Genomic DNA, 12,994 nt, shown 5'->3' on the forward strand with positions numbered 1-12,994 from the left:
GTTTGTTTACTATTTAAGTTGTTGGGCTGGCATATTGCTGATAGAGGGTTGTCATTTTGTTTTTTGGGTCTTGCCCACCAGACAGTGCAGTTTCCTGGTTGTAAAAGACCTAGTGTGGATTTACTGAGAACCTAAGGTGCTTAACATCCCACCCACTGGTTGGTTTTATGGCCTTCTCCGTTTCTTGCTTCTTAGTCAGTGTCCTCCCTTGCTACAGTTTGTCCATTCCCTGGTGTTTACCATCTCTTTAATTGGCTGACTTGTATCCTTCCACTGCTCATTTTTAAGAAACTTTTTTTTCTCTTTTTAGTTGAGCTGAGACAGAGTGAATGTGATTCCCAGCTTTCTCCCACATGCCCCCCCCCCCCGAAATACCTGCACGAAGCAGTAATAGCATGATTCATAGGAGGGAGTGGCGATAAGGGTCTTCTGTTACCACCCTTAATGCAATTAAGCACCTCAAACATGTAAGTTAGTGCACACTGGGTGTTTAAAAACGATTCCACATGGTTGCTATAGGGGTGAAGTATTATTTCGCATAGGTGGAGTGCTTCTGTCTAGTAATGGTAATTGAATATTTGTGGAGGGCTACGCTCACCTCCGCGTTCTTAGGGGGGCTTGGGTACTCCATGCCCTTGGTGGGGGGGATACATTCTACGCCAAGGGACCAATTTTGGTCTGTTTTCCAAGTCTCATCTCTCGAATGGTTCTTTCAGTCCACTTCTAAGTGGGTCTCTAGATTTTAGGACTCTGCGGGAGGAGTAAACTTTTGAGCTCACAAACTGTGGCTGGAGGATTATGGTCAAGAAGTCTGTCTAGCGGACTGTATGGGGATCAAAAAATAATGTATATATTTGTAAACCAGATTTAATCCCTTTGAAATGTATGCTGTGATGTTGTCTGTTCCTCCAGAAATGAGTCTTTTTTTTGGGGGGTTTGATTTGTGTGGTATCTTTATTTCTATGCCATGCGTTTCCCCCCTCCCCTTAGTTCTATTCCCTGCTGCTCATCCAGTGTGAGTGTGAGGTAATAGAATGCTGGCGTGAGCATGGTTTGGGTGTCTGTGGGATTCTGTGGGCCAAGCAGCATGGATGCTGCTCCCAGTGGGGCCTTCCTGCGCCCTACTACCATCTTCTACTTGTAACTTGAGTCTACTAACTTGAGGATAAATCCTCTCCCGTTTCACCTATACTATTGGATACTCTGCATGTTCATTTACCACAGGATGTTGATAAATACGATGCTTTTCTCAAACGACAAACTGATCTGTAGGCTCAGGCTGAGATCTTGCATTTCTGTTTTCTTTTGTTCACCTCACCGTGCTCGATGGGACCAAACATTAGGAAATTTGCCTTTTGTAGCTACTTAAAGGGCTGAGGTTCAAGATGTTGTCTATAGATCTATAACTTGTATTTTGAGAAGAAACCAGGCCAGTCAGATGAATCCTCTTCAGTTGCTTTCTCTGGCTTGGAGGCGTGGGTGGACCTCAACTTATCTTGAAAACCAGATGGCCAAGTCTAGATAGGTGTTCCAGACGGGCGCAAAGTAGTTGGAGCTGGTATCGCTATTTGTACAAGTTAGTACAGAAAATAGACTTGGGCACCTAAATAATAGATGGTCCTCCTTAGTGAATCATATACCTAAAAAAAAAAAAGTTGCCCACATCTGCGAATTGGGACAGTTCTTGTTAAGGCAATATGCATAAATATTTTGCAAGGTGTGGGAGACGCACGCTTTTGTGCTCGCTGCTGGGATAGTAGTGGTAGTATCAAGGAAATCGAGAGTAAAAATAAAACTGGCATGCACACTATCCTGTCGGATCAGCCCTTCGGGCATTGCCAGATTACCCAATAGCCCAGTTCAATCCTATCTGTCCCTTGGGATTGTGAAATAGGACAAAGTTGGCTCAAGGTATACAGCATCTGTGGATGTAAATGGTACCCAGTTTCTTTGCAGGGTTGGAAACGTACCTTGCCCAGCAAGTAAAGCGGCATTACATGCCCGCTGGCCTTTGTTGACCGCCACAGGGAGGAGCAGAAAGAACAGTGTTGGCTCAATTTGCTATCATCCAGTTTAGTAACTGATGGGTGTGTGCCACATCCCTAACCTGGACACAAGAAGCTCATGTAGTGAAATAGTCATTGACCCAGTGGCCAGACAACCAAGGGATAAATGCCCACAGAGGACCAAGGAGGGAATACTTACGCCGAAGACTGACCTCAGCATTGATCCCAGCATCTGGATTAATTAGAACTGTAGATAAAGTACTGGTCGGTGATGAGGTTCACTGGAGTAGCAAGTTTACCTTAATTCAAACCAGGAAACCAGGGGGCCCCATTCCACCTGGTTTTTGATAGTAGGAAAAAAGGCTATAATAGAGGTGCACTGAGCCCCGCAGACCCCTGGCCCTCATGACCCTACCGCCTGTTTTACTACTCATAGCTAAGCACATGCATGACAGCTAGGTCTTTTTCTTCCTTTGCATGAAATAGAGACTTTAGGGTCAAACAGCGTGAAATACATGTGTAGAAGGTTCAGGGATGTGCTCCAACCCGGTAACTTCAGGCATGGTGCAGCGCTTGCATATGTCAGCGATGTAGAATGGTGTTGGTAGACCGAGCATCGCTTGACCTTGCATCATCTGGTTTCCATGGTTGGATCCTTTGGGGCAGGGGTATACGATGACCCTGTGTTGAGTGGTCTAGTTGGGGTGGTAGGCGCAGCTCTGATGCTAGCTTAATTTGTTTTACTAATGAGACGACTTTTGGCAAAATCCTAAGAAGTGCTCAGGCTTACTACCTCTGATCCTACTACATATAATAATGCTGCAGACCGCCATTCATTACTGGTGGTGTTTGAAGGCGCAAGGCATGTTCAGGAAGGGCTGGTGTAAGGGGGGAGCAATGGATGGTCCTTGCCCACACATCGGAACATAAGTATACTGGAACTTGCAGCCTGTTGGGGGTTCGCTGGGTTTTTACCCCCCCCCCCCGTATTCTTAGTTTATCATCCGAGAGAATACCTTCCTGCTGCCTGTCTCCTGTCCCAATTCCACTGTCTAATGGTCTTGCAGATGTGTGCCCCACATTCTACGCCGCTCTGCTTGAGGTTGGATGCGACTGTTTACAATGGGTTTTCTTCCATCCTGTTTGGGTGGGGGGTTCTTCTTGATGTATGATTTCTGGTTAAAGAAAGATTACCGCATCCTTATATTTTGTGGACACTACATGCTATTTTCCTTCGCGTCCTAACTTAAAAGGCTCAACGTTTGCAATTGCATTGTGACGCTGTAATTTTATCATGTGTTGTCATTCTAAGCACGATGTTTTCAATGACTTTCTATATGTATTTGCTGACCCCCTCCCCCCCCCCCAAAAAAAAAGCTTGCTTAGTAAAACTTACCATAGAAATCTCGTTTCTGTAGAATTCCACCCCCGAAACGCTTGTAATGTCGCCCAGCCCAGCATTTGTGAGGCTTTTCGTAATATTTCAATGCAATATTCTTGAGCTGCCAATCATGTTCTCACATTACTTACATTTTTCACACCACTGACACTATTGGTCAAAAGCCAGCATCCTTTGTCGTCATTCTAATACTTTCATCTTGTAAATACTATATAGCCCAAGTAATTACTCTAGTGACATGTTCTACAGTACATTGTTTTGTTATTCTGTCTTGCTAGCTGTAGTGAATTCCCATGACTAACAAGGGGGCCTGGAATTTGTTAATGGCTCCAGTGAAGCATTGTACTAGATGTACCCTTCCAAAGAAGGGCTGAAGTGTGTGAAAAGTTCTCAAATGCAAGTGAATTACAGTAGAGTACAAGATTGTGCTGCTTTTGCTTCCATAACTAACTTTATGTTCATTACTGATCTGTCCATGTGCTTGAATTGTTTCAGAGCAAAATCCAAAAATGGTGGGCGATCGCTTCGTGAAAAATTGGACAAAATCGGCTTAAATCTCCCAGCTGGCAGAAGAAAAGCAGCCAATGTGACCTTATTGACGTCGCTGGTTGAAGGTGGGTCTTGTTGTGATTTTGAAGAGCAATAGGAGTTGATGATAATAAATGTCAATGGCAGGGAAAATGTGACCAGTTTGCCCACTGGGAGCAGAGGTGTTTATAACGTTAAATACTTGTGTGTGTGTGTGTTTTTTTAAATTTTATTTATGAAGTGCGGATAGCCCCTTCCATCTCTTAGTATATTGAGTCACCACGTCACCCTCCAATTAAGCTCTTAATTGAGGTCATATTGATAATTATAATTGAAATCAACATATTGGGAGAAAATTAACTTTAAAAAATAATTGTGTTATCCACCCAAAATTTAGGAATGGCTAGATTGATATCAATAGCCAGGAGATGAGCTATGTGTTTTTTTTAAACAACAAAAAAAAACAGTAATAAAAGAGTCCAGTTATCGGGCCATTGGGGAATGCCTTCTCAGAAATGAAATCATTGGAGGAGATCTCCTCCCAGATTCTGAAAAATACCTTCTAATCAAGATGGTGAAGGGCCCATCAAGGGGTACACCCCAGACCAATTCTAGCAGATCTTCCTTAATCTACTTTCAACATGCTTCTCCCATCCTCTGCCTAATATATAAATCTCCCATGATGCAACTTTCTGTGAAATTGATGGCTATGAGTATAGGGGAGACAGAGGACAGGCACAGCGTGGAGTAAATCCAGTGTGCTCTCTAAATAATACAAGCCAATGACATCCCTCGTTCGTATGAATTCCAATGATGTGTGTTGGCAAAAGTACCAGAGTATATTTTAAAATTATAAAATGTTCCCTCAAGCTAGAAAGAACAATGTTTGTAAATTGGATCTTTGTCCTTCTCAGGTGAAGCCGTCCACCTTGCTCGGGATTTTGGATACGTGTGTGAGACAGAATTTCCATCGAAAGCAGTTGCGGAATACTTAAGCAGGCCACACATGGAGCGCAACGAGATGGGCAGCAGAAAAAACATGCTTTTGGCTGCTAAGTAAGTGCACAATGTCCATTGAGGGCTTTGTCCTAAGTTTTTAGGTTTATTTTTATAACTTGGATGCATGCCCTTTTTTGTAGAATGTAGAGAATTTTGCATTGCCATAATTCTATTGTCCCAACAACGGTTTCTCCTCTGAATTGGTCCGGCATACGTTGCGACAGTGCAGGTGTGTGCCTCATTGCTATCCTGGTGCATGGTGGTTTCCAAGGGACTAAGTGTGACTAGTGCCCTATACTCAGTAATGCCTGTCTTCAGACTGTGCCTGTTGTGGACGTCCTACTAGTGTAGGTATATTTTGCTCTACCAAGTCAACTAATGAAGCAAAGTGTTTACATGGGTACAACATTTCATTGGCCGCTAGTGGTCAATCCATAAGGCGCTGTCCATTTAAGGCTTTGCAATTTTATGAACTACTCCAGCAGACTTTAAGAGTGGCACGTACCACTTTTGAACTGGTACAATTGGGGCAACTATGGTCTTGTCTGTGAATGATAAGTGTTTGTAATGCGCAACCAGTGCCAGGGGTCCAACTTCTAGGTGCAATACACACTGCCTTGGATGTACATGGGTAACAGTCATCCTGCTATTAGTTCAATCATGTGCTGACTAGGACCTTGTTTCTGAGCGTAGAGATAATACCGGTAAGCACACTTTGTGCCCGGTCACGCTTGCCAACTTGAATCTCACCGCCTGCACTGCAGCGGCTAATTAAACAGTGCTGCGGTTGTAGGTGGCAAAATGCCTGTCACTAGGGTGGGAAGGGGAGCCGGGACACTGGGAGGAACACCCTTTTAAAAAAAAGATGCAACTAACACCAAGGGGCAAACACTGAAGTAGAGAGGGAGTCTGTGTTTGCCCAGCGGTGAGATACCCACAAATCAGATAATCCTAATTTTGCAAGTAACTGGAGTTACAAGCTATATTGAGGTTACCAGGACAACTTGAGGGAGTTTTATTTTCTAAAAGTAGGGAAAAGCATCTGGAAGAAGTGAGTGGAAAATGAATAATAAAGTGGTAGAATCTGTACGGAATCGGTTATTCCCATTTCACGTGGGCAAACTTGGAATACCATGTATTCTCACACCTCGGAATTACTGATCGCTGCAACATTGGCAATTCTGGGTGCAAGAATACAACCTGTATCCATGGCCATCTCCAAACGAAGGCCTTGTTGCTCACCGGTTTAATGCACCTGTAGCAGAGTTTAGTATACTTATTTTTATAATCCAAAAAATAGCACAGCAAATTCAATAGTATGGGAGCAGAAGTAGACTGCAATCCCTTTAATCACATACGTAAATGCTTAATTAGATACAGAAGAACTGATGGAAACTACATTCCATATAAATGTGTACCAATTAACGTTTGAGTGAAATGCTCATGGTCTTTCTTTGAAGAATTGACTGAGCTGGAATAAGTGGTCACTGGACTCATGTAGTTTTCTCCATTTCCTTATCCACTCCAAAAAATTCCAGCAGCCATTCTTTAGGCCACCCTTGTTGCTCTTCTGTCCCTGTCCAATGCCCAATACAAAATCCCCTTTTTTGTCGACTGCTGTTATCATACAAGGAACGCAATCTTGTCTTAAATCCGATACATCTTCACACACTCTTCTCTTGCACTGTGTTCTAGAGTTGCTCTTGCACTGAAGCATCACTTTCTCCTTCCAATACCAAAGGCTCATGTCCTGTTTTGTCTTCATGACCCACCTCTTACAATGGGGACTCATTCTCCCCTGATACGTCCTATGGTTCCAGCACTTAACTGTAATCAGTAGAGGCCACATTCGTAGGATGATGATGAAGCCTGCAGTATTTTCAGTTGCAGTGCTATCATAGACCTATTGGTGATAGTAAAATATTAACAAGTGTAAAACTTGCACATAGAGGCTTTCAGCCAGCTCTCGTCATTCATTGGTCTCTTGTCCTTCACATCCCCACCCCCACGCCGCATATAGCAATGGATTTGCCCACTCTGCAATTGGATAACTTAACTGTGAATGGCAACATTCTGTTCTTTTGCAAGAAACACATCCACACAAATTAATTCACTTCAATACCAAGTACTGCCATTTTCTTTTGGACCAAAAATGTTTTTGCTTTTAGCATTTTTTTAAAATGTTACATTGGTAAGGGTCTGGCAGCCTACCAAACACAAGAGTCTGACAAAAATGATGAAACCAGCATAGGCAAAACAAAGAGGTGGCAGCCAACACTGGATCTTTTGTCTATGCCATTGGCTGTTCTGCAGTCTCATGCAGTTTGTCTTTAACACGGGATATTCCCTTTCCAGAAAATTCCTAATCTCTCACTATTTGCTTTCACTAGAGCTGTTCTTTCCAAAATGTTTGACCCACCATTATTGTTGCTGCCCTCCAATGGGCAGTCAAAGACTTCAGACCAAGCAAACCAGTGCCAGAAGTGCTCAAAATATGGCCTTTAAGACTGAGCAGGCCTTCAAAGACCAATTGACCACTGTAGTGGCCACATTCATCCCCTGGGCCCCTATTACAGAATTGCGTTTGCGCCTGCTTTGTGCGCCCTGGGGCACTTTGGTATTATGGAAGGGGCGCAGGTACTTGTGCGGCCCGGTCTGTAAAACAGAGAGAGCTGGTGCAATGTGCACTAGCACTATCTAATGAGGGTGTTACCTCCTTTGTAAGGGGGCATGGCCCCATGCAAATGAGTGAATCTTTTCTTCTGTGCCTTGTGTGCGTTATGAATGTGGGGGCAGAGGCAAAGAAGCTGTATGGTGGTGCACTCTCAGTGCGCCACCTGGTATCAGCCCACAGGAGGGATCACAGGTGCCCTATGGACTGACCCAGATGTCCCCCCCTTACAGGCGGTGCAGTCACTCGCTGCACCTGCCTGCACAGGGATTTCGCTCCCCTTCAAGCGCAGGCGGCTGCTGCCTGCACAGTGAAACATGGAACAGCTTTGATGCGGCTGCTCTGTACTTCACTTGAATGCACTGCCCCAGGGCAGGACAAGTTTGTGGCTGCCATGAGGGCAGTGCATTCAACCTAATGGGGCAAACTTTCCTTGTTTGTGCCTGGTACACCTGTTTGAAGGTGCTCCGTGGCGCAAGCAGGGAAAGTATACAATAGATGTAAAAGGGCCCCTGATTTCCCTTTCCACCATGCACCTTAAGTGCCACTTATGTAGTCACTCATGCCTCATACCTGCTTCGAACAATGGCTGATCCCTCTGTTGCCTGTCTTGAGTACTGGAGGCCTCCTCCCCAGAAAGACCTCAAGATGCAGTGGCGTAGGAAGGGGGGTGCGGGTCGCCCCCGGTTTAATCACTAAGGGGAGGTGACAAAATGGCAAAAATGTGTTTAAACACATTTTTGCCATTTTTGTCAAGCCGGCGGTGACCGCACCGGGTACCACCTGACCTTACTACGCCACTGTCAAGATGTTGTCAATCATGAGTGATTTGCCTCCAACAATCGGTGCCTTGTTCAATGAAAGCTTTTCCAATCTGTTGATGGGGTTGCCCTTCTTTGCACTGGAAGCTGCCTTCCATCTTGAGGCAGCCATATTGTGCTTTGTGCTCGAGTACCACGAAAGGGAGTCGTGGCTTGAGGATTAATAAATTAATGAGCCCAACCCCAGTTTCTTACTCGCTAGTCTAATTCTTATAGTCGCGGGCATACCGCAGATCTTCCCAAACCCGCAACAATAATTAATTGGCTTGGGATATGTGTCCCCTTCATCGAAGCGCTCTCCCTAATTCATTCGTTCTTTGCAAAATCACTTAACGGCAGCTGTGAAAATTCTCACAGGAATGTGCGGTAAATTGATCCGAAAATGAGGGTAAATGAAGCAGAACAGTCAGGACTGAGAGGCGGGCAAAGGGACTGCCAAGGCGATAAAGCAAAAATATTAGCATGTCACAACCTAATTGAAATTATGCAGAGAGCTTTAAATGTAAAATTGGGCCATTAGCAGGATTGGTGTTTTCGTGCTGTTGCTGATCAAATATTTATGCAGGATAATAGATGCGAACACTGCCTGGTTTGTGTGACTGGAGTCACGAGATGGACTTGTTTTGTACTCTGCTTTCCCTCATGGGAAATTGTTCACAATAGGAAGGTCTTTTTTTTGTTTTGTTTTTTTTGTTTCTATTTTTATATGGAGAGGGAAATTAAAATGTATGCACTTGTTCCAAGGATTGTTTTCAGTTATGAGTAAATTGTTCCGAAGCTGAGAATTGACTGTGTGTGTGTGTGTGTGTATAGAAGAGACAATTGGAACTGTCAGATGGGATGCGGTTGGCGGGGGACTAAGGTTGGGCACACTGGCACAGCAGCTTGACACAGGGCCTGTATGCCTTCAGGTTGCCAATTCGGATCCTATCCAGGACAGCAGCGATCAAAATTTCATGCCATATGGAACCTTGTGTGCCAGCTTTTATAAGGGGTAGTCTCGCTCCACTTTGCAGTGAACCTTGCCTGCTTGGCCAGGAGTCTGTGAAGTCTGTGCCACTGTTGGCTCCCGAACACTCTTATTTTCGGGCACGTCTAGGGCCGAATGGGCATCAAAGCTAAAGAATGCTTTCACCATCTGGAGCCTTGATTTCGCTCGTTGGCACAGTAAAGCCTCTGTTGCCTGTGCTGCCTTGACGCAGAAAAGTGCGCAGCATATAGTTTTGCAAGTGGTGTTTTGATTAGTCGTGTTTTTTATTTTCCTTTAATAATTCTGGTGAGTTATTTTTACCTGCAGTTTTGCATGTTTTTTTCCGGAATGTTTCCAGTTGTGTAGTTATTTTGGATGCCACCTTTTTGTGATCTACTCTTCTGGCATTGCACATGTCCCCATTTGGCCAGTCGTGTAATGCAGGGGACACTAAATACATTTAAATTTTTTAATATATTTTTTAAAATGATTTATTTATTCAAACACTTGTTCGGGCGGGTTACTTTAGTTTTAGACGTTTTGAAAAACCTTTAAAAATGGAGTCGATTTTCGGCGAATGACTTGCACAGTGTAAGGTTTGCTTGAAATTTACAAAATTGCTGTATTTGGGAGAAGCCTTCCTGAGAATTTGCAGCAAGGATTATTATCTTATTTAACCAAAACTTGCCTTTATGACTAAAGTTGGTCCAGTGTGAAAAGTGAGAAATCATCCATCCTTTTCAGTGGTCCTTCGGTGCAGTTGATCAGTTTAAGTCAATCCATTGCCAGACAGTTCTGGTTAGGGAGGTAATGCCTCATGAATCTTGGCATCAGCCTTGATCTACATAAACTACATGGAATCCTAAAATTTCAATACCATTCGTTTCAAGCTTCCTTTTGGGGGATTTTAGTGAATGGTAAAGTAATTGGGGGATTTTAGTGGATGATGAAGTAATGATATCACGCCTAGGTTTTCCACTCCAACCATCCTATTCCACCCCATGCCCTCTCTTCCACAGTCCTCCTACAGCACAACTCGGTCACACCTGGCGTAGCGCTAAGCCATCCTGCCCTCTGGTCATTCTGAGGCCTGCAGATGTGGATCAAGACCAGACTCTACCCTTTAACAAATATATCAAAAGAAAGAGGGACTAGAATGTGAGATAGTATTTTGCCTCATCATCTCTAGGTAGAAGTAGTAACTTGCATGTAATATTACATGGTTCTGCTACGGTAGTTTACTCTTTGGTGGTTTGCTGTCTAAATGTAGAGAATATCGTGGTTTGCTGTCTAAATGTAGAGAATATCGTGGAACATTGATACCGAAGACCTGATATCAGTAGCATTAATTGTGAAATAACCTTTTTGTTCTTTGCACTTCTGCACAACCATGTGTACTAATTTTGAGAAGTGAATTCAAATGTGTGTAGAAGTAGACCCTTATGCGCATAGAATAAATGCTAAGTTATTTTAATGTTTTTTGTAGTATGCTATTGGGGTTTAAATGCACAGTAAGTGACATGTTTTCTTTTTGCCATTTTTAGGCAAATATGCAAAGAGTTCACAGACCTTCTAACCCAAGACCGGACTCCAATTGGTAACGCCAGGCCTAATCCAATCCTTGAGCCCGGCATTCAGGGCTGCCTGGCTCACTTTAGCCTCATCACCCACGGCTTTGGCAGCGCGGCCATCTGCGCAGCCATGACTTCGGTCCAGAACTACCTCAACGAAGCATTAAAAATAGCGGACAAAATGTACATGAACGCCGGAGACCAGAGCCCGGCAGACAGCAACAAAAATCTTGAAAAAATGGACAAGCACAGGAAGTGAGCCTAGGGTGAGCGATATGACTTGTAAAATTTGGAATTCAGGAAACCACAGCAAAAATCTGTTCCTCCCTAATGCGAGATGGCCCCGTTGACTTGCAGCGGAGAAGGTGGGGGAAATGCCCGTCACCTTGCAAGCGGGAGCTGTTGGCGATTCCCTATTTTGGAACATTGGGACTTGTGGGTCCATAAGTTGGAAGTGTGAGGTTTCAACGCTGAAGTGCCCCTCCTCTGTGGATACGTAACCAAAAGATACGAGTGTAAATCTGAAATAACTTGCCTTGGTTCCTTTTTGCCCCAAAACTGGCACTAAATCATTTTCCATGAACACTTACAATGTAAGAAAAGGATTTTTTGAAAATCTTGAAGCAGAACTGGTGTCTGATTAAAATGGTAGGTTGGCTCTGTCGATTCTTTTACCCTTCCAACTCCATGATGGGAATCATACAAGACTAGATAAGAAAAGTCAAGGGTACACAGAGCCAAGATAGACCGAAATGCCATTGGTCCACACAGTTGTCAATTAGTCCATGATCAGCTCGTATGCAGTATTACATTAGGGTATTTACATAAATGCACATTCAGTTGCTCAAAACAATGGTAAGTATGTACTCGTATTTCAGGAAATGCACCAGCTGCACTGTGGAATGGGATACCAGTCGAGTGACACTTGTTTGCATTTTAATAGCACATTTCTACACTTTTATGCGTCATTTTTTAATTGAATTTTTCATGATTTTTTTGTTTTCTCATCGTTTATGGCACCTTTTCTTTGTCATTTATGCACTGCTAAAGTAGATCTTAAACATGCGATACTGGTGTACTATAACCACATTCTTGCCAGCACTGTAAAAAAAAAAACAAAAAAACACCCTGTTGGGTGATTTGCAGCATTTTTTATGTGCCCCCCGCAAAGCGAGCACCAAAACAGAGACTCCAATCTTGCTCACTTCCACACTTACACAATTCAGAGGCACAGACCACAAGCACACCCTTTCAAAGTCCAGGGAATATATGATGTATAGCAAGGGAGACCGTGTTTCTTGATTGTATATAGTTATTTATGTATTTAATGGGATTTGTAAATACTGGTGAATTTTTTTAGAATGTTTTTTATAAATGGGTTTCCAATGTAATTTTTTTGCTAAGTATTTCAAAGGTAATGGGGGAGAACTAAAACACCTCTTTTAGATTTGCGCACAGGTATGTTATACAGGGTATTTAAAATGTATTTTCTCTTTTTTGAAAAGAAATTGAAATTCGTGCCACTAAAAACATTTTGAATCTGATCTGTGAGTGTTTGCGTGCAAGCGTGCTCGCACAGCAATAAGTTTGTGTACCACTTGCCTGATTGCTGAATCGATGTCTGCAAAATAGAAGCGTGTGAGCTGCATAGTCGATGTGGACTACAAAGAGGCTATGAATCTTTTTCTTTACATTTTTGGAAATTGTTCCCAGTATAACGTGTTGTATATCATAACCATGTAATAAAAACAATTCTGGATACGTTTTTCCACTTCTTTTTTTTATGGAACCGTAAAAGATTTAAAAAAAAAAAAATAATAAATAAAAAAACAAAAGCTCACACATGAACTTTGACATTCAGTGCACGAATGTATGAATGAACGAATTGCCTACGGGTGTTGCGCATGCTGATTGGCTTTTAGTGCTCACTGTGGTCCAGAAACTTCTCAACCATGTTCCGTTATTGGACAGATGTCAGGAAGTGCTCTGTGCTTGGCAAGGGCATAGCAAATGGTAAGCCAACGTGTAG

At 43.2% G+C, this 12,994-nt stretch overlaps 1 protein-coding gene across 3 annotated transcripts in view; it reads left to right on the forward strand.

Moving 5' to 3' along the window:
* Nucleotides 1-12,726, forward strand: part of TFAP2C (transcription factor AP-2 gamma) — a 48,095-nt gene extending 35,369 nt beyond the window's left edge. For all 3 annotated transcript variants that reach the window (XM_085619279.1, XM_085619278.1, XM_085619277.1), the window contains exons 5-7: nucleotides 3,901-4,019; nucleotides 4,848-4,989; nucleotides 10,939-12,726. In XM_085619279.1, the coding sequence (XP_085475405.1) occupies nucleotides 3,901-4,019; nucleotides 4,848-4,989; nucleotides 10,939-11,224 (547 nt within the window). In that variant the 3' untranslated portion in view covers nucleotides 11,225-12,726. The remainder of the gene's footprint in view (nucleotides 1-3,900; nucleotides 4,020-4,847; nucleotides 4,990-10,938) is intronic.
* Nucleotides 12,727-12,994: the final 268 nt, after the last annotated feature.

Source organism: Triturus cristatus, chromosome 7 (assembly GCF_964204655.1).
Source record: "Triturus cristatus chromosome 7, aTriCri1.1, whole genome shotgun sequence".
NCBI lineage: Eukaryota > Metazoa > Chordata > Amphibia > Caudata > Salamandridae > Triturus > Triturus cristatus.